Source organism: Canis lupus, chromosome 24 (genome assembly GCF_048164855.1).
Source record: "Canis lupus baileyi chromosome 24, mCanLup2.hap1, whole genome shotgun sequence".
NCBI classification, from domain to species: Eukaryota; Metazoa; Chordata; class Mammalia; order Carnivora; family Canidae; genus Canis; species Canis lupus.
The window spans coordinates 10,691,942-10,711,340 of record NC_132861.1 but is presented as its reverse complement, the minus strand read 5'-3'; the positions used below and the strand labels follow the sequence as shown (position 1 = coordinate 10,711,340).

The 19,399-nt window shown below is 41.8% G+C and overlaps 1 protein-coding gene and 1 long non-coding RNA gene across 2 annotated transcripts in view; both read left to right on the top strand.

Moving 5' to 3' along the window:
• Positions 1 to 19,399, top strand: part of LOC140615731 (WD repeat-containing protein on Y chromosome-like) — a 34,981-nt gene that overhangs the window by 13,602 nt on the left and 1,980 nt on the right. Inside the window, exons 5-12 of the mRNA XM_072795559.1 lie at positions 6,367 to 6,426; positions 7,588 to 7,757; positions 13,342 to 13,437; positions 14,874 to 14,932; positions 15,247 to 15,354; positions 15,591 to 15,729; positions 17,455 to 17,494; positions 19,204 to 19,388. Of these exons, the coding sequence (XP_072651660.1) occupies positions 6,367 to 6,426; positions 7,588 to 7,757; positions 13,342 to 13,399 (288 nt within the window). The 3' untranslated portion in view covers positions 13,400 to 13,437; positions 14,874 to 14,932; positions 15,247 to 15,354; ... (1 more) ...; positions 17,455 to 17,494; positions 19,204 to 19,388. The remainder of the gene's footprint in view (positions 1 to 6,366; positions 6,427 to 7,587; positions 7,758 to 13,341; positions 13,438 to 14,873; positions 14,933 to 15,246; positions 15,355 to 15,590; positions 15,730 to 17,454; positions 17,495 to 19,203; positions 19,389 to 19,399) is intronic.
• LOC140615735 (uncharacterized) lies at positions 1,735 to 3,428 on the top strand. The gene is made up of 2 exons (XR_012016219.1): positions 1,735 to 3,062; positions 3,143 to 3,428. It is a non-coding gene; the product is annotated as an uncharacterized lncRNA (long non-coding RNA).

Genomic DNA, 19,399 nt, shown 5'->3' with positions numbered 1-19,399 from the left:
TTCCTGCATAGTTTGGGCTCATACTTATAAAGAATCATTTATCCTCCAGATTTATCAGAATCACCTGTTACTCCAAGGGCTCCAACATTCTAGTCTCAGTATCGTGCACTTGTCTGTCCCTGGTGCCGTCCAACATTTTCCTGTCTCCACTCTGGAATTTCCTGCTTCCTCCTCTTCTCTTACACACACCTCAGCAATCTTTCAAGGTCCAACTCAAGTCCTATCTCCTCCACAAAAATTGTCTTCAGTGCTCTCGACTCATACAGGCACCTTCCTCTTTGTGACCACCCAAGCTGATGCCTCCTATATAGTGCTGGATTCAGTTCTCACTTGCCTGCTCTGTTTCACACTCATGAGCCTTGTGTCTCTAATTATTCAGCAGGCACTTAGGGCAACAAGCAACTCATTTGTGTTTCCCTCTTCTTCCTTCTCTTTTTTTTCCTCTTCTTCCTTCTTAATCTGTCAAAACCCTTCTTATTCTTCAATGCACAACTCTGGATATCGGCTCCTCTGAGAAAAATTTCTAGATCCCTCCCACATCCAGGCAGAATGAAGGGCTCCATTAGCATCTGGGCTCCTAATTCTATGCTAGCAGTCTCCTTCAATAGCTTACTTTTGATATGCATTATCTTCCCTGCCTGTGGGTGGCAAAGAGATGTTGAATTGAGATATAAATACTCTCTTAGCTCTTACTGTATCCCTGTAATAAACTCTCAGATACTTACACTGGTAATAAACTCTCAGATACTTACTGAATTGAGTTATTGATTTAAGTATTTGCTCATCTTGCAGATCTATGTGTAATCTTTATAACATATGTCCACTGTCACGATCCACAGCATCTAAGCCACATTGCAGTTATATTTGTGGAGGAGAGAATATAACCCAAGATCTTCATGATGTCTGAAGTTATGAATACCACTACACCACATTTTATTCATTGAGTTGCAAAGCACAGTGCTAGGGACCACCAACTTACAATGCCTCTGAAAATGCTTGAAAATGAAATGATTTAAACTAATAAATATGCAATTAAATGTTTACAATGTGTTACATAGGAACTGCAACTTACACACATCCACATATACAGTTTTATTTAATATGGAACTTTACTTTTTAAGAATAATGAATAATTTTTCATCAACAGAGCTTACAACTATAAATATTTTGTAAATATTTTAAAATTAAGAGCAAAATTATATTTAATTTGGGATGTGGTTGCATTTTAATATGTTTAATTGAATGGGAACTTCAGAAGGAAGAAGTGCTTGGGGCAAGGAAGTTCTTAGAGGAGCCCTGCTAGGGCATGAAATCCCCTCTACAAAATGCACCTAAAAAGTATAAATAGCACCTTTAGACTTTTCTTGATTCTATAAATAGAACCCTGAAGTCATTTTTAAAGATATTGTAATTGCTCACTTCAATCTTTTCACTCTCATTACCTGCAGTAGCAGGTGATATTCTTGGGGGGTTTTCTTTTTAAGGAAACAAACGTGTGACTGTTTAATTACTTAATGGGAAGACAGGTCCATAAGGAAGATGTCTCCTTTGGGTGTCAATCCAGAGCTATTTTCCTCACTCAGGGCCCCTCTGTTCATTCAATGTCAACAGACACTTCATTCAGTTCTGGATCTCAACCACATTACACATCACTGCATGTTGTGAAACTTTGGGATGTTTGCAAATGTCAGAATAACTAAAGTAAAACTGAGTAATGCTGAGGGTCTATCACAATACTAAGGAGAACAAATTGGATGCACCTGAGCTGTAGACATCCCCAGAAATCCTGACATCATAACAGGACAGAGGGGAAGGAAGCAAAGTGTGCACTACTAAAATCTCGTCTCAGGTATATGAAATCAACAACAGTGAGAGGATGCCTTCTGGTTTCTGGATTGGAGGACTGGAAGTTTCTCTATGTCAATGGAACAGCCTCTTTTACAAAGTGGAAGACTAAAAGGAACATTCAGTAGTTCTGAGAAAGGGTGGTATCCTCAAGCATTTCTCCTCCCACACTGTCACTGCCTTTGGGTGCAGGCTTTCTGGAGGAAAAGCTCCAGAAAGTGCTCTCCTTATGGTGGGCACTTACCTATCCTAAGTCATGAAAGATACCACTCAACTCCCTCTATAGATGATTCTAATTCAAAAGTTGCTCAAGGGATGGAGCTGAAAGAAAGTAATTTCAAGACTGGAACTAGGTGGACTGAGCAAAATCTTAAAGCTGAGGGTTGAGAAGATATGTCTGTCCCTCCAAATAGGCGGTCTTTCTCACTCAGCTGTGCCTTGGTCCTGAATACATTTTGCTGCTCAAAATTCAATCAGCACCTATTCCTCTCAGCCTAGGTAGTCAGGAGATTTTTATCCAAAGATTTCTAAATTTCTAATCTTCTCACTGAGTGTTATGGGCTAAATTGTGTTCTCCCAAAATTCATATGTTGAAGTCCTAACCTCAGCAGCTAAGAATGTTACTGTATTTGAAGATAGAGCCTCAAAGAGGGGATTAAATTAACATGAGGATGTTAGAATGGGCCCTCATCCAATCTAACTGGTGTCTCTATAACAAGAGGAAATTTGGACACATAGAGACCCTGGGTGTGCAAACACAGGGGAAAGACCATGTGAGGACACAACAAGAAGGTGTCCATTTGTGAGCCAAGAAAAGGTATCTCAAAAGAAAACAGACCTGCCAACAACTTGATCTTGGGCTTCTAGCCTCCAGAACTCTGAGAAACTAAATGTTCATTGTTTGAGTCCCCCATTCTGTGGTATTTTGTTATGCAGCCCCAGCAAATGAATATGCTGAAGTAAGCCAACTTGTATTGGATATATAGATACTTTCAGGGTAAATTTTCATCTTTCATATCTATACTTTTTTATCTAGACTTCTAAATGCAAATTCTCTTTAATTTGATAGTCAATATCTCTAGGTCACGTTTTTTCAACTTCTGGATATAGGTGGTAAAAGTGTGGGACTTTGAAACAGGAAAGCTGTTGTCTGGATTTACTGGGGCTCATGGCAATGCTGGAATCACATGTCTGACCTTTGACTCCAGTGGAAGAAGGTATGTGTCTTCTCCAGTATCTTCAACCATTAGGTAATGAGATCCCTGACATGATTTCCTGACGGGAGACTGTTTCCTAGGCTAATCACTGGGGGCAGAGACCGCTGTCTGAAGATATGGAGCTACAACAATGGATATTGTCTGCACACACTGAAACATGGCAAGTCGCTTCCTACCAAGGATGTCCATAACATAATGTTGCGAGGGTGGAAATTTGTTGTCAATACAGAAGAAACAAATGAGATGGAATCTAGAATGCATGTAACAATCCTACACCCTTTTTCTTTGGCACTTTGTTTTACCAATGACTCTAAACTTCTACTGAAGAGAGACATATTTTACATAAATGTGTGTGCTCTGAGCTAAGCCTCCTGCACTTGGTCTTTTATTACCTGGTATATTTATGTAAGTTCTTAAATGAGCTTAACTTTTCTAAACATTTTAATCATCACATAAGTCAAAATCTAGATAAACAAACTAAAAGCCAGTCTGTTTTGTGCACTACTGTGATTTTTTTTCCAAGGCCTTTTATTCCACTTGTTCATGTGCTGTGCCTGATCCTCGTAGAATTTCCACAAGTCTGACCTGTCATCCTTCTATAAGGAAGATAAGAGAAAGACATTTTTTCAACTATCAGAGAACATAAATGAAGTCAAAGTAAAAAAGACATAAATTACCCAGGGTAATGTGTTTGTGATTCCTAGTTCTGCTTTCGACCTATATACATTCACTTGTTCACTCACTCACTCACTCACTCACTCACTCACTCAACAAGTGCCAGGCACCGTGTAGGGTCCTGTCAGCAGAAGGCGAGCCTCTTTCCAGAGCTGAGCAAGGGCAAGTCCAGCTTTTTAGGGCAATGAATGTGACAAGAAGCCAGCAGTACTTTGATACCTTGAATAACCCCTAGATGTGGTCTGAAAACTAGAAAGTAAGTACTGAAGTTTTCTTCAGTCATCAGTTTAGATGAGTCAATCTGTTCAAGCTGATTCAAGAACCAGTAAGAAAATTGTCTAATATACTTTGATAATGTTATCTTTCTAGATGAAAAGCAAAGTGAAGTGTGTGATTGTACCTACTTGGAGGTGAACCAAAATAAGTGAGTTATATTCAGTTTGGATATAGAGAGGCATCTTTTTGATACAAAATCTATCCTGGAGGAGGACACCAAGACAGTGAAGGGAATTTTCCAGGAGGAAACATGTCAAAGAATTCCCAAGGACCCCAGTTGCTCCCTGATGGTAATTTAGGCAACTAGCCTCTTCTAGAATATTGCAAGCAATTCTCTGCATGTTTTGATGACTGTTTAGAGGTAGGGATAGGGAGTACTGTATCTCTCCACCAAATGCTTTCTCAAGGAATAAATCACAGACTAGATTACTAGACTAGTTAAATTCAGTACCCACAGGTTAAAGAATAAAAATCCCATAAATTCTCTCCTGAACACTAAAAGAATAAAAACAATTCCTGATCAGTTTCTGTTTGTGTCTTGCCTCCATGGTTCAACCACGCTTTTAGGATCGAGAAACCCTCAGGAGGGTAGCTGCTCAGGGAGTAGCATCTGTAGACCTTGGAATTATAGATCCCTTAAGCACCAGTGAAAATACTGGCCCTAATTTATCAAATCACATTTTATCTTATTCTTCATAAAAAAAATTTTCCTGCTCTATTTATCATATTGACATGGCAAAATTAAACCACAGTGTTGATTGCATGCAAAAATTAAAGAAATGATAAGCTTAAATACTGAAATGTACTAGTTTGTTACTGTTCTAGGTGTATCATAGCTGTTGGATGGGACAAAAGAATAAATGTGTACTTTGTAAGTGAAATGTACAAAATCAGGTCTTCAAAATTCTGCTTACAATTGCTATCCTCCCCACACCCACACCCATTGGTTCTTTCCCCACTAAAAACAAAGCTCGTAGTAATTCTTTATGCTCCTGCTCTCTAGTACAAGTCAAACCATGATAGAGACAGAAGAATTTCCTCCCTTCCTCCCTCCCTCTTCTTCCCTTTTAAAAACCTTTTTTACTTTGTTTTTTTGTCTCTTCCCTCTAGTTCTCTTTTATAGGAAGAAGTATAATGACACTGCACCTAATTCTGGGAGGGGGGTGGTTCCCACACAAACAAGTAATTCTCTAATACCTACAATGTCCTGCAATTCAGCTCAATCCTGACACCCTCTCCCCGGGGATGGCATCTGATCCCAAGTTACAGGCTCACTCCCACGAGCCTGCCCTTCTTACCACCACCCCCCGCCCCCGACTTTAGACACCTCCCATGCTCTCATCACTTAAGAAGTTCCAAGAGTTTTAGGAGTCGTCTGCCAGAAATGGAGACCAAAATTAAATACTTATTCTTATCACAAATTGCAATATCACAAAATATTAGCTAGAAGAGCTGTCAGAGGTACGGAGGGCATTCCTGGGAATCCAAAGCAGATGGTACTTGGAAAGCATAGCTCTCCACACCTTACTTTGTGTTCTTACCCCTTGTACAGGCTGACATGCTCCCTACTCCCTAGAATGCAGGAGCTTCAGCTCTAACTCCTATGCCCTCATCCCTAAATGAGGGTTAGCCTCTCTGTCAGTTGTCCAGCCTTTTACTTTCTTCCTTCCACCTTGTCCTTTTGCCCCTGAACCTCTCTAAGTGGAAAGGGGAGATGAAATGCCATCCATAAGCATCTCTATGGGGAAAAAAATCTTGTTTTTATGGCTTAGAGATGGAGAAGGGATTCAGAGAAAGGGGAAGTTGAAAATGCTGACTGAAACTAAGTTTTAAATCTACCTGTGACATTTTATTTCCCCTGCTTGCTATGCCGGATGGTCATGGATTTCCAACAGTCTTTAAACATTGTAAGTTCTTTATTCATTTGAAGGTGTACTGTATTTCACAGCCTAAGCCTTGCATCCCCAGATGATTTGAGAGATGACTACCTGAGAAGCCCTGGCATTGAATTCATCCTATGGTATTATAGGTTCCTGAGCTAAAGGCTTTTGTTTTAACGAATGCAACCGTTATGGGTCTTATTATGAAGGCAAAGCTATGCAGACCATCCAAGGAGAGTTTGTCAGTTGACATATGATTCGTTGAAATGCAATCACCCAAACGTCAGAAGTGGATTGCTTTTTATTCTCACTAGCACTAGGGGAATTTGCTTTGACATTTTGAAAATCTACATCATTGGTGGGGTGAGGGGTAAGGTTATAAAATGTGCCAACACCTTCTCTCTGAAGTTGTGAGTGTGTTGGCAGCTCATTTCACTGCTTATACAACGTCCCCTCTTTGGCTTTGCATCCAGGATGCACCATGTGACTTTCATCACTTCTGGAAGCCTCAGCCACACTGGCAGGATGACCTGGTGAGCCCTGGTCTGCTGTCTTGCTCTCAACCCAAACAGTGGCACATGATGAGGATATACTTCACTCACAGCCTCACCCTGACTCTCCTGGGCCTGCTTAAGGTTATCACAAACACCTCAAAAGCCTCTGCAGTGGCAGGATTCATGACGGGTCCAGGTAGAGCCAGGAGCACTGATGTCCAAGCAGCTGCTTCCCTTCCAGGAAGAGTGATGGCCTTGTGTTCAGATTGGGGTATGGGGCCTCATTGACAGGCAGTGGGGGGGGGGGGGAACCACAGGAGGAGGATCCCAGGTATATGTGGTCACAAATCACAGAAGGAGGCAGGATTTGTCAGAAGATTGTGGAAAAGAGAGAACCATTGACCTTCTCTTTTCTGTCTTCTCTTTTTCAACTGTCTTATACCACCACCCTGCCAGCTACTTGAAGGCAGAAGGGACATCTTAGATGACAAAGGACACTCAGTGGGAAGTATGTGGAGGCAAGGGAGAAAAAAAATGTCTTTACAGTGCCAAGAGAAGTGAATTCTCTTCATGTGGAAACTGTACCCCAGTGAGAAAGTTGAGAGGATAGTGGCCAGGAACTCTTTAATCTCTGAAGCACTGGTCTCAAAAACTCCATTTTGGTTTCTCATTTTCTTAAGGATCCATATCCAAATCCTCCTTTCAAGGAGAGTAGGTGATCTCAATTCCTAACTGCCTGTGTAAGCCACAGGTGGGAGCCCTGTAGGAATCAAGTCAAGGGATAACACACTCTGGGATTTACACTTGAGCTATTGGGAAGCCAAGCCCTTGATCAGAGTTGGTTTCCATTATCCCATTGCCATCAACATTTCAGCCTCAAACAGGCATCCTTGCAAATACTATGCTTGCCAGCACAACGCAGAGGTCAGGAAACTGTTAAAAGTATCACTTCCCTGGGGAAGGTAATAAACTGACTCAAGGAGAGGCAGCATCTCCTGCATGGAGTGATGCCCTGATCTTTGGGTCTGGGCCTCAAGGTTCCAGATGAGTCTTCGAGGTTCTAGAAGAGTTTTCTGTGGGCCAGCTCAAAAGGAGGAATACGTCTGCATCCTCTATCTTAGGCATCAGATGAAGGGGAGCTAGCCAGGGGTGACTGAGGATTTGAAGTCTGACCTTGTCCCTCTCCATCTCTTTCTTTAGAACCATGGGCACAGGGAAGACATCCTCTGTGTGGCTCAATGCCCACCTTTTCTTCTTGCCACCTCCAGTTATGATGGGGAGATCATCATTTGGAATGTCATCTCAGGCCACATGTACTGTAGGCTGAATACTCCCAGCCCCTCAGATGGTGCAGAAGACAGAAAATGTAGGTGAGGGGTAGGCTCCATGGCTGGTCTGCACAGGCCCATCAGGCTTGGATTCCTGGTATATCCTAAAGAGATCTCAATTCTGGACAGAGTCCCAGTTAGAAGGGATGAGCCAGGTTTCAGGTTTAACTTGTCAGGTCTGCCAAAGCTGGAAGAGGGTTTAAGAGTTTGGCTAGCTCAGTCCACACCCCCAGGCACTAGTCCATCAGAGCCTGTCTTAGACTCACCCACCACCTCTGGGAGCCTTTCCTCATCCACTGTCCCCCAAAGGATTCTCTCCCCTGTTGAGCCTGTTAGGCCTTGTTACAGTGCCAATTTTACCCCTCTGTCTTTACAAGCTCCTTTTGCCCAGCTAGCAGGCCTGCTCTCCCAACTCACCTCAGATACCATCTTCTGATGTGTCACTCAGCTATCTGCCCTCAGAATTTATGCCACCCTCTCCATCAGCCCCTTCAGGTGGCCCCCAGGGTCCCAGAGTCTTCACATTGCCCATGACCCCCTGTACTCCTCCACATGGGTCAGTCTTTATTACTTGTGTGTGTGTGTGTGTGTGTGTGTGTGTGTGTGTGTGCATGTGTGTGTGGTGTATAGTTTTGTTTTTTTACAGTTTGTTTGTTTATTGCATGCAAGGATGGTGGGGAGGAGCAGAGGGGGAAAGAGAATCCTTGAGCAGACCCCCACTGAGCATGGAGTCTGATGCAGGGCTTAATCCCAGGATCCTGAGATCAGATCTGAGCTGAAACCAAGAGTCAGATGCTAAACTGACTAAGCCACCCATGCACCCCTTATTACTTGTATGTTTTATTGCAAAACTTTTCCCCACGCTCCCACCCCATTCTCCCTAGTTTTTCTGCCCTGATTCCATTTCTTCAAGACCCTCTCTCTTTGCTAATGTGATTGTGGGCCCATTCTTTCACATCTTCATTTAAAACATATTGGTGTGTTTTAATGATGAGTTCCTGCTACGTGCCATGCCCAGTGCTAGGTACTGGGGATGGTAACCACACCCGTCTCCCTCCAAGTCATGAACCATTTGAAAAACGCACTTATCTATCAGTTTCATGGCAGGTTGTACTGGATGGAAAACCATGGGAACACACAGCCAAAGGCTTCCTATCACTCCTTGCCTAACCTCTAGTGTCCAGGATCATCCTTCCCAGTGACAGTCTAAAGACACCTGCCAACAGCCAGGAGATCCACTATCTCACACCCATGGAACCCAGGGGAGACACAGGGCACTGGTGATTTTACATAGAACTGGGGAATTCTTGCATTTCCTGAAACCCAACCAGCAAACCCTCAGAGAACCCCATACTGTAATCCCCCACTTCAGGCATTTGATAAGTTACTAGTCAAGGAACAGCTCTAATGACTCATTTGATCAGAAAATATCTTTGAGCCATTCCCCTTGGGCATACCCTAAGGGAGATGCATAGAAAAGACTAGAGAGGGATCCCTGGGTGGCGCAGCGGTTTGGCGCCTGCCTTTGGCCCAGGGCGCGATCCTGGAGACCCGGGATTGAATCCCACATCAGGCTCCCGGTGCATGGAGCCTGCTTCTCCCTCTGCCTGTGTCTCTGCCTCTCTCTCTCTCTGTAACTATCATAAATAAATAAAAATTAAAAAAAAAAAAAAAAAAGAAAAGACTAGAGAGAGATGTGAGGCTTGATGCTGCCTTCAAGGGCCTCACAGTCTAAATTCAGAGACGAGATGTACATGCCCAAGCAGGTAAAATAATGGTAAAGCAATGCCATCATCTTCTGGACTGCTGTGGTTGAGACACACTCTGGCAGGCAGTGGTTAGAAACTGAACACCATGAGATTAAAAAGAAACTCTTACCTATAGACTTATTATCCAGTCTATTCCTATCCACTTTGCTATAACGTAAAAAAGATCCTTCTATGAGGCTCTTTCCAAGAGTGCTTAAAACCTTAAAAAAATCTTCGGGGAAAAAGTGGTGGCATTTTCTTCTAAGTGATTATTTTTATTGCCATTAAAATGAAAATAAAGTCACTGGCCAAGAATGCACTGTTGACCTTTCAGCCAGCAGCTCTAATTTAAAATCCTGTTTGCAGCGGCATTTATTGCTTAAAGTTATGTGACTGCTGGCTTTGAGAAACTCCTTTTCTGCTCCCAAAATGTAAAGCCAGCCATAACTACCATAATTCACATTTCTACATTGCACAAATGAGATGAAAATATGTGAAAGTTCCCTACCCGTCCAGGAAAGAGCAGTATTGGCTGTTCTTGAAGGTCAAACCAGGACCTAGTGGTTTTTTCACCACTGGGATTAGTTAAGAGGTCATCATCTTATTTGGAAAACTGTCCAGACAGTTCTTCTGAAGTCATTCTTAGTAGAGAAGGGAGCTAAGAGAGAAAGACAATTGTGCAAGCAAAGCCAAATGAGCTAAAAACAAATTCCTTCTGCTGACTTTTCAACATTTTACCTTCATTCTTCCTTATATTGGGGATTGCCACATCTTCCTTGACATCAAAGAGAAAAAGATTGACAGTGAAAGAGAGAGAGAGAGATTTCAACCAGCCTAAAATCCAGGAAAGCAGCGAGCTCACTGAAAGACTAAGGCTTTTTCTTTCTCCTCCTGCCCTTCCTCCATCCTCCACCTCTCCTCTTTCCCCTCCTTCTCTCTCGTCTTCATCTTTCTTTGTTAATTGTAGTAAAATACACACAGCAAAATGTACTGTGCAATGGTATTAAATATATTCACATGGTTATGCAACATCATCACTGCCAATCCACAGAAACTTTCATCATCCTCACCTGAAACTCTGTCCCCACTAAACACTAACTCCCCATTCTTACCTCCCTACTGCCCCTGCAACCACCATTATACCCACTGCCTTTATGATTTTGACCGAGTTCTTCATGTGTATGGAATCATATAGTATTTGTCTTTTTGTGGCTGGCTTATTTCACTTAGCATAATGTCCTCAAGTTTTACTCATGTTGTAGCATATTAAAGAATATACTTCCTTTTTAAGGCTGAATAATATTCCATTGTGTGTGGATATGCCACAGTTTGCTAATCTGTTTTCCCATCAGTAGCCACTGGGTTGCTCCACATTTTAGCTATTGTGAATAATGTTGCTATAAACATTGGTGTACAAATATCTCTTCAAGACCCTGCTTTTCAAAGATTTGGGATGTATATTCAGAAGTGGAATTGCTTGATCATGTGATAATTTTATTTTCAATTTTTTGAGGAACCTCAGTACTGTTCTCCACAATGGCTGCACCAATTTACATTCTCACCAATAATGCACAAGGTCCGAATTTCTCCACATCATCGCCAACATTTGTTCTTTTCTTCTTTCTTTCTTTCTTTCTTTCTTTCTTTCTTTCTTTCTTTCTTTCTTTCTTTCTTTCTTTCTTTCTTTCTTTCTTCCTTCCTTCCTTCCTTCCTTCCTTCCTTCCTTCCTTCCTTCCTTCCTTCCTTCCTTCTTTCTTTCTTTCTTTCTTTCTTTCTTTCTTTCTTTCTTTCCTTCTTTCTTTCTTTTTTTCTCCCTTCCTTTTATAGTCACCGTAATGAGTGTGAGGTGGTACCTCATTGTGGTTTTGATTTGCAGTTCCCAAATGATGAGTGATGCTAAACATCTCTTCATGTACATATTAGCCATTTGTAAATATTTTTTGGGTAAACCATCTGTTCAAGTCCTTTGCCCACTTTTGAATCAGGTCGTTTGGTTTTTCTGTTGAGTTTTAGAAATTCTCTCTACATTCTGGATATTAATTCCTTATTAGATATATGACTTACAAATATCTTCTCTTAATCTGTAGGTTGTCTTTTTAATTTGGGTAGTGTCTTTTGATGCACATTTTAAGAAATTTTCATGAAGTTCAATTTGTCTATTTTAAATTTTGTTACCTGTGCCTTTGGTGTCACATCCCAGAAATCACTGCCAAATCCAATGTCATGATATTTTTGTCCTGTGTTTTCTCCTAAGAGTTTTAGTGTTTTAAGTCTTATATTCAGGTCTTTGATCCATTTTTTAGTTAATTTTTATATGTAGTATTAGGTAAGGGTCCAACTTCATTCTTTTGCAGGTAGATATCCAGTTTCCCTACACAATTTGTTGAAAAGACTGTTCTTTCCCAATAGAACAGCCTTGGCACCCTTGTCAAATATTATTTGACTATAATTGTGAGGGTTCATTTTTGGGCTCTCTATTCTATTCCATTTGTCTACGTGTCTGTCTTTATGCCAGTACCACACTGTTTTGATTACTGTAGGTTTTTTTAAAAAAAGATTTTCCTTATTTATTCATGAGAGACAGAGAGAGAGAGAGAGAGAGAGAGAGAGAGAGAGAGGCAGAGATGCAAGCAGAGGGAGAAGCAGGCTCCATGCAGGGAGCCCAATGTGGGACTCGATCCTGGGACCCCAGGATCATGCCCTGGGCTGAAGGCAGGTACTAAACCACTGAGCCATGCAGGCGTCCCTGATTACTGTAGTTTTATAATAAGTATTAAAATCGAGACATGTGAGTTTTAATCTTCTTTTCAAGATTGTTTTGGGTATCTGGGGTCCCTTGAAATTCCATACAAACTTTAGGATGGGTTTTCTATTTCTGCAAAAATCATCACTGAGATTGCATTGAGTCTGTAGATTGCTTTGTGTAGTATTGACATTTTCACAATATTAAGGCTGCAAATCCATGAACATGGATGTGTTTCCATTTATGTTCTAAGTTTTTTTCAGCAATGTTTTGTAGTAGTTTTCATTATACAAGTCTTTCACTTCCTTAATTCCTAAGTATTGTACTTTTTGATGCCACTGAAAATGTTTTTGTAATTTCCTCTTCAGATTTCTCCTTGTTTGTCTATAGAAATGCAACTGATTATTTTGTGTTGGTTTTGTATCCTGCTACTTTGCTGAATTCATTGATTAGTTCTTAGATACTAAGGCTTTTTAACTAGGAAAACAATATAATATTATTTATTTATAAATAATGATATTGTCTATTATAACAATATAATATTTAATAGATATAATAATTTAAATAATATTTAATTATAATTAACATAACAATATATAAATATTATAAAATAGTATATTTAATCTTTTAAATATAACCACACCTGTCTCCTCCAAGTCATGAACCATTAGAAAAACACAAATCTCCACTTCATCTGGCTATGGAACTAATGCTCCAGTATCATGGGATTTCATGTGGTTTACCTCTTGGTAAATATAAAAAGTGACATAAAGGTTAATTTGTATTCCTCCAATCCAGGAATTTCTGGAGATCGGGGACTTCTTGAGAAGCACCTGTAAATTCCCAAAGTCTCTCAAATCCTTGTCTCTCTCCAAAAGTCCAAGGGCTCTGGGAAATGCCAGGGTTCCTGGGCTGCTGGGGCTGTTAACCTTCACACTTGACTTTATCTGGGTTGGTTCTTAAGCAGCGAAGGTACCTGCCCGCTTGCCCGCACACCTGTGTGCACAGCTCCTGCTTTAGGCCCACTGTGTGTTTGGGGGGGGGGGGGGAGAGGGCAGAGCTGCAGAAGAGGGAGGGGGAAAGAAAGGGCTGTGAGCATTGTGGAGAGCACAGCCAAACTCTCCCTGGTCACCAGGCCCAGACCAGAGTGTTTCCTGCCTTGCCTTCCTGAAGACACGGGCTGCCAAGTTTGAATCACCTGCTGCTTCCCTAATCACCAATGGGCCCGAAGGTGAGAATGGCATGTCATTACCCCCACTCCCCCAGAGGCTGTGCTGCTCTGTCTAAGACTTGGTTACTGCAGGTCCAGGCTTGGAGAGGGAGGGTCCCCAAGCACTCACTGCTCTCCTCTGCACCCTCTGCAATTCCTCCCTCCTGCTGCTCCCTCTCCCTAGAGCCCAGGCTGACTAGCCTCCCACCCCAGCCTGCTCTGGCCCAGTCCTGCCAGTCAGGGCGGTGGTCACACAGGGAGTGAGGCCTGACTCCCACTCCCTCCAAATCAAGTTTCCTTGCCCAGCTGCCCACTCAGGGCCCTCTGCAAGTGAAGTGGGCCATGGAGGACATCATTTAGTCAGGCTCAGTAAACACCTAACCCAGCCTGTAAGGGTAGGGCCACAAGCGACCACAGGCAGCCTGATGGAAGAGCCTGAAGAAGAAAAACAAAGAATCCTACATGGAAATTAGCTATGTAACCTGCTTGTTTTAGGACAAAGAAGCCAAGGCTCCCCTGAGAGCTTAAGAATGAGCTTCTGAGTCCAGATCTGCCACTAACTAGCTAGGTGACACTACACAAATGACATGACCACCCCTCCGCCCCCCAAGGCTTTAGTAAAATGTAACAAGTGGGCCACAGTCCTGCTCCAAAGCTCTAAGATTTTAATTAAAATTTCCAGTTGAAAGCAGCCAGCCACCTGTGTCTGGTTGCAAGGGGAGGCTCAAGTTGTGTGTATTGATCCCAGGGTACTTGAATGTTTGTGTTCCTCTCATCAAGTGGTAATGGAGGCTGCCTCCTCCAAGTTGCAGACTCACAGCTCCAGCCCCAAAGCTGGAAATGCTCTTGGATGCTTCTCTTCACCCTCTACTCTGAGGCATCTATGGCTTCTGCTTTACCCAGTGGAAGCACAGAGCATCCCTTGTCCCTGAGAGAAGAGGAGGAAACTGCATTCATTAGGGAGCTCCCAAGAGGAAGTAATATGCATGGGGTCCCCACTTGCTACATGAGCACCCATGTATAAAGCACAGTCAAGAATGGTGCATGACTGGTAGGCAAAAAGAACCGGCCCCTGCCAAGGATCCCTTTGACTAGGCAAGTACCAGAGTGTATTTAAAATAAGTGCTTACACATACATGCACATGTGCACACACACACGTTAATTATTGCCATAGCCCAAACTTCTGGACCTTTCCTCCATAGGCAAAGCTGGAGACTTTCTCATCAGGAAAGCTGCCTAGATTAGTGGAGAAGGAAAAGGCTACTGAGCCATTTAATCCAAAACCCATAAAGAGGACCCCATGCCCCAATACTCACTGATAATTCTAACTGATCGGTTAGCCAAGGGAAAAAGGAAAAAACCCTGGTGTCACGAGGCTGCAGTGCCTGTCAGCAAAGGCTCAGAGACTCAGCACTGCAGGGCAAAGTGTACCCTTCCTGCTGTTCCCTCCTCACAGGTTCTGTCACTTTCTGGAGGCTGTTCAGTGGAGCCTGTCCCATTGCAAACTTCATTCCTGTAAGTTGGGCAATTGATTGGAAATAACTTCCATGCTTTAGGTTTGTTGTTTTCTCTTTTTCTTTCTTTTAAGATTTTATTTATTTAGTTGAAAGAGAGAGAGAAAGCATGAGCGGGGGGAAAGGGAGAAGCAGACTCCTGCTGAACAGAGAACCTGATGCGGGGCTCGATCCCAGGACCTGAGATCATGACTTGAGCTGAGGGCAGATGCGTAACCGACTGAGCCATCCAGGTGCCCCTATGTTTTTTTTTTTCTTTTTTGACACTAGCCTGACTATGTAACACAGCAACTCTTCTGGGCTCTATGTTTTTAGCTTTACTTTCTATATAGCCTTCCTATCTTGCTGAAAGATTAACACCAGCACAGTGATTACTTCTAACTATAAATGAGATACAACATTCCACTTGCCATTGTCTGACAGGTAAGCTTTATCTGCAATGAGCCCCATGTGCATCTGTGATGGGCTGTGTGTGTGTCTGTGTGTATACGTCTGAAGGGCCCTATGTCTGTGTGTGTCTGTTTATGAGTGGTCCCGTGTGTATGTGACTGTGATGGGCTATGCTTATGTGTATGTGTCTGTGATGGGCCATGTCTGTGTGTGTCTGTGATGGACCTTGTGGATGTCTCTGTAATGGGCCCTATGCATGTGTTTTCCAGTCCAAGGACAAAGCGCAGGTCAGTAGCATCGCAGTGACAGCAGATGTCCTTGTCTATGTGGCTGACCAGAAAGGCTTTGTGCACGTCTACGACATCAAAGAGTATGGCCTGCAGGGACCCGAGCTGCAATTCCCCAAAAGTAGGCAATGAACTCTTCATGTTAAATACCATGATAAGCACAGCTTCAGTTTTAATTTGATATTCTCGTTGGCAAAATTAAATTGTACCAGTGAGGATGGTGGGGGGGGGGTCTCTTAAGCCTTTTAAGAATGGATTTAGAAAAAAAAATGGATTTAGAAACAAATATTTTCAGGAAAATATTCATGGTTGATGAGGTTACTGGGAAATGGGCACTCATATACTCTTGGTAGGGGGTCAACTGGTATATACTCTAGGCAAGTTGATAATACATATCTAAAGCTTCAAACCAGCAGCCCTACTCCTAGGCATTTGGCTGAAAGAAGTAATAGGACATGTGCACAAAGATTCAGATATCAGGTTGTGAATCAATACATTGTTTGTAAGAGAGAAAGACGATAATTAGAGACAGCCTGGATATCCAACATAAGGAAAATTGATTCAGTACATGATGGTGTGACAAATACACTGGAATATTACCTAGTCTTAGATAACAATGCTGTATATGAAAATGTATTCACAGAAAAATACTCCTGGTAAATTAGTAAATGAAAAAGTTCAGATTGCAAAGCAACATTAAAGTATGAGTCTTTGTTAAAATTAAGAAGTATATGGAAGATTGAAAATCTGGAAAGACATACACTGAAGTTTTAACAAATGTTATCTCTTTGAGATAACACTGAGGTTATGGATGTGTTTTGTTTTTTATTTTTGGAAATCTGTATTTTCTAAATTTTCTGGGAACATCTTGCTTTAGCAGTAACAAAAATGTTTAAAATTTTAGAGCTCTTTCATACAATTGTAAAAGTGCTTAAGTTTAGAAAAAAATCAACACAAAAGAATGGAAAATGAAAAGTGGTAGTTGTTACTCTGACCTCTTCTACCACCTAACCTGCCATTTCTGCATCCCAGGAACACTGTTAATGAATTTTAATTTTTTCCCAGAAGATACACACACACACACACACACACACACACACACGGGCATCTATATATACACAATACATAATTTTCAGTACTTGTTTGGTTTTTTTCTTTGTATCCCTTAGACAACTTTCCAAATAAGTATATTTAGCTCTGTTTAGAATATTTAATATCTAACATGTCTAAATGTCTATATGAAATCCCATTAAATACATTTCTATAAAGCCAATATAGAGGTAAATATTCACATACTTCCATTTAGTCACCTTTTCCTGTTCACCACAAAAGTTTAAATGCTACTGTAAAAGAGATTGGAATCTAGAAGTAAGAGCCACCTGCCTAGCCTTAGTTCTTTACTCCAGGTACTGGGAGCACAGCTCTTACCAGGCTATTTTACAAAGCTTTTTTGGTTATTTGTCTACTCCTGCATGCTTACCAAACCATAAACACTGAGGGAAACTATAACATAAGCACCTAGCATGGGAGCCATTTTATGTCTTTGGACCTGACAGGGGGTCTTGTGCATAGTAGGTGCTTGATAAACACTTATCAATTAATGTAGCAAAACCAACAAGTGTTGGTACCAACAGTACCTTTCTCTTTTCTGGACACTCACCCAGATCTGACCCCATCCTATAGGAACTGTTTTTTTTTTTTAAAATATGTATATTTTTTTATTGGAGTTCAGTTTGACAACATATAGTATAACCCAGTGCTCATCCTGTCAAGTGTCGTACAGCATCTAGCATCATGGTGGTTAACTCTCCCACTGTACTCAGGTGTGTTCTTCCTTTCGATTCAGATGTGATGGTCTGGCGGGCCCATGTCAGTGTGATGAGATCGTGAGTACCATCCATTTTAGAGTTCAAGAATTTGTAAGAGTTAAAATATGTTCATAACTTTCATCAAATCAACCATCTCAAGAAGGCCTCTGAATTAATAAAACTAGGAAAATGGTATTACAATCCTGCTATTGGGGAAGCAAGATGTATGTAATGTATGTATCACTTGCACAGCATTGACTAGAAGTCTTTGTTTTTCTTGTAAATGGTTAATTATCTTCCTTGAATTGATCTGATCTGGTATTTTACTGTAAGTTTAGAAACTTCGTAAATTTATCTATCTATCTATCTATCTATCTATCTATCTATCTATCTATCTATCTTTTATTTTTCTACTGAGTTGAAAAGACTCCGTGCTCACGGCACGACCTGAACTTTGGCCAGGCTATTTACAACCTCTTGATCTTCCCCCCAGACCCATCATCCATAAGATGGTTTCCATTGTATCTTGTTTGATATCTTGGGGCTGGAGCTGGAGAATTTGGAGAGTGTGGTGTGGTAAGAGGGAAAGAATGGTACCAAGAATAATTCAGAAGATTGGCCTGGCTTCTATATTAATGGAGCATTGATCCAATGTCCCTTTTATGCTGGAGCAGGCTTGGAGCATCTATCCTCCCTTTTTATCTCATTCGTTTGGAGTTGGTAAAAGAAAAGTTTCTGTTGTCATCCTCCCTTGACCGCACTGTGTGCCTATGGAGCAGGAATGGGGGAGTACATAGGTATGGAACATCTACCTGGCCACCTCCTTAGTCCCATTTCTGGGCTTCTGATGTCGCCTCTGTCAAGTCATGAATTCTCTGAGGCCAAGTGTACTAGTCAGCTCAAGCTGCCTAACAAATACCATTGACTGGGCGACTGAAACAATAGACATTCATTTCTCACATGAGAATAGTTCACAGACTAGAAGTATGAGATCAGGTGCTAGCATGGTCAGGTTCTAGAGAGAGCTCTCTTCCTGGCTTGCAGAGGGCCATCTTCTTGTATCCTCACATGACAGAGAGACTGCTCTGTTATCTCAGATTCCTGTCAGATCAGGATTCCACCCTCATGACCTCATTTTAGTCTTAATTACTTCCATGAATGCTTTATCTCTAAATATAGTCACATTGGGGGTTAGGGCTTTAACATGTGAGCTTTGGGGGGAAACAGAATTAAGTCTATACCTCAAAGTCAACTTATATTCACAATAATTATTAAAATCAAAGACATTTAAATGTAGAGAACTCAGCTAGATTGAACTCGGTGAGCTTGGTAAGGAACCGCATTATCATAGGGTCATGCCTTGGTAGGAACAATTCAGGACTGGGGAAGCTGTGCATGGGGAAAAGCCTAGCCAGAGTGGGCTGAAGTACTAAGATTAACTTGAATTACTGTGTAGAGAGACTCTGTACCTATTTCAGCAGGTCATCTGGTCTCCCTAACTGATATTCCTGGAGGCAAATGCTAAAACTGTTTAGAATTTATCCTGTAAGTCCTTAGTATATTACTGAGTAGATTAAGCACCCATGTGATGCATTTTGTAGGAGGCACACCAGGCTCAAGTCTCCAGAGCCAACTGCCCTGGAGTTGTTTCTTATGAACTACAGAAGCAGAACTAAATTTGATTAGGTTGGTTGCTAGGTTGACCTAGCAATCTTAGCAGTAAGCTTTGCTCTGATTAGAAGACAGGTCAGTTTCCGTACTATGCTTATTTGTCTCTATTCTTCCAGGAACCTTTGGGCAGCATAGCCCCAGGGATATTTTCACTCCTGCCTCCTGGAGCCACCCTAAAGTGCCCTATGAAATTTTGACAGATCCCCGGAGCATGCCTGCTCTCCCAGTGCTGGAACAGGATGTGGCTGCTATGCACACAGAAGAGGAAGGGCAAGACAACGTGGTGGTGGAAGAGTTTAAGGTTGGTTCCAG